General features: G+C 51.5%; 1 protein-coding gene across 1 annotated transcript in view; it reads left to right on the top strand.

The window, feature by feature from the left end:
• Nucleotides 1-243: 243 nt before the first annotated feature.
• The window catches only part of MONBRDRAFT_27315 (uncharacterized protein), a gene marked incomplete at both ends in the record, with an annotated part of 7,215 nt that continues 6,073 nt past the window's right edge, over nucleotides 244-1,385 (top strand). Inside the window, 3 exons of the mRNA XM_001747740.1 lie at nucleotides 244-327; nucleotides 467-515; nucleotides 861-1,352. Coding sequence (XP_001747792.1) covers nucleotides 244-327; nucleotides 467-515; nucleotides 861-1,352 — 625 coding nt within the window. The remainder of the gene's footprint in view (nucleotides 328-466; nucleotides 516-860; nucleotides 1,353-1,385) is intronic.

Raw genomic sequence — 1,385 nt, 5'->3', positions numbered from 1 at the left:
CAAAGGAGACGGCAGCCGTGCCGGAAGGAGGGGCCGAAGGTGATACGAACGCTGATGCACACACGACAGCAAGAGCCGTTTTTGCTGACCCGATCTGCGATCTCGTTTCTTCGACTTCTTCGACCCCACCAAATGTTCTTCGGCTTCGTGTTCACACGTTTTTTCGTCCACACGACACAAGCTGCATCCGGCCGACGCAGATGCCGAGAGGCCTGTCGGAATCCATGTTGCACAGCACAGTGCATGAACGGAGATCACGGATTCGTTCTTGTGCTCATGTTCCGCAAGCGGGACAACAACGCTTACGATTTGCTCATGGGGCCGCAGGTGCACGAATTCCTGGACCCGACCCTTCTTTTTTGGGTTGTGCCGAGGTGTCTGGGTCGGTGTCGCCGCGGTTGCGGGTATCCAGTGAGGCGTTTGGTGGGCGAGCTGCTGGGTTGATGATACGTTGACTCCATACCAGATTAGGGGACTGGCTGGGACAAGTGGAGGCCTGCCCAACCCAGAAATCGGTACGCACGCAGACGATGAGGTTATATAAAAAAAAAAAGCTCCTGCGTCCTTCTTCAACCACTTGGCTCGGCATGACTCGGCGGCAGAAAGATCTCATGTCCTCCTCTTGATTTTGGTTGAGGTCCACCGAACAATCTCGCCCACTCACCCATGATACCCCCCTGAGCACCTCGCGACGCCTCGCCGCTCGTCTTCCATAGGACGAGGATGCGTGCATTGGCAATACAGGTCTAACTTTGAAATTACCTCTCTAAGTTCAATCAAAGGCTTTTCGGAGATACCTCCCTCTAAAGTGAATGTATGTGTTTCTCTAAATTGTAATGGTTGATTTGGCTGACATTTAGAGAGACGAGAGAGGTATTTTACTTTTGAGTGCTGCTGTGTGTCTCTGTCTCTCTCTCTCTCTCTCTGTCTCTCTCTCTCTCTCTCTGTCTCTCTCTCTGTCTCTCTCTCTCTGTCTCTCTGTCTGTCTGTCTGTCTGTCTCTCTGTCTCTGTCTCTGTCTCTGTCTCTGTCTCTGTCTCTGTCTCTGTCTCTGTCTCTGTCTCTGTCTCTGTCTCTCTCTGTCTCTGTCTCTGTCTGTCTCTCTGTCTGTCTGTCTCTCTGTCTCTGTCTCTGTCTCTGTTTCTGTCTCTCTCCGTCTCTTTCTGTCTCTGTCTCTGTTTCTGTCTCTGTTTCTGTCTCTCTCCGTCTCTCTCTGTGTCTCTCTCTTTCTCTGTCTCTCTCTTTCTCTGTCTCTCTCTTTCTCTGTCTCTCTCTCTCTCTGTCTCTCTCTGTCTCTCTCTCTCTGTCTCTCTCTCTCTCTCTCTCTCTCTCTCTCTCTCTCTCTCTCTCTCTGTCTCTCTCTCTCTCTCTCTCTCTCTCTCTCTC

This window comes from Monosiga brevicollis, genomic scaffold (genome assembly GCF_000002865.3).
Source record: "Monosiga brevicollis MX1 MONBRscaffold_18 genomic scaffold, whole genome shotgun sequence".
In the NCBI taxonomy this organism is placed as follows: domain Eukaryota; class Choanoflagellata; order Craspedida; family Salpingoecidae; genus Monosiga; species Monosiga brevicollis.
Note: the sequence above shows the minus strand (reverse complement) of the source record. Positions and strands in the feature narration are given on the sequence as shown.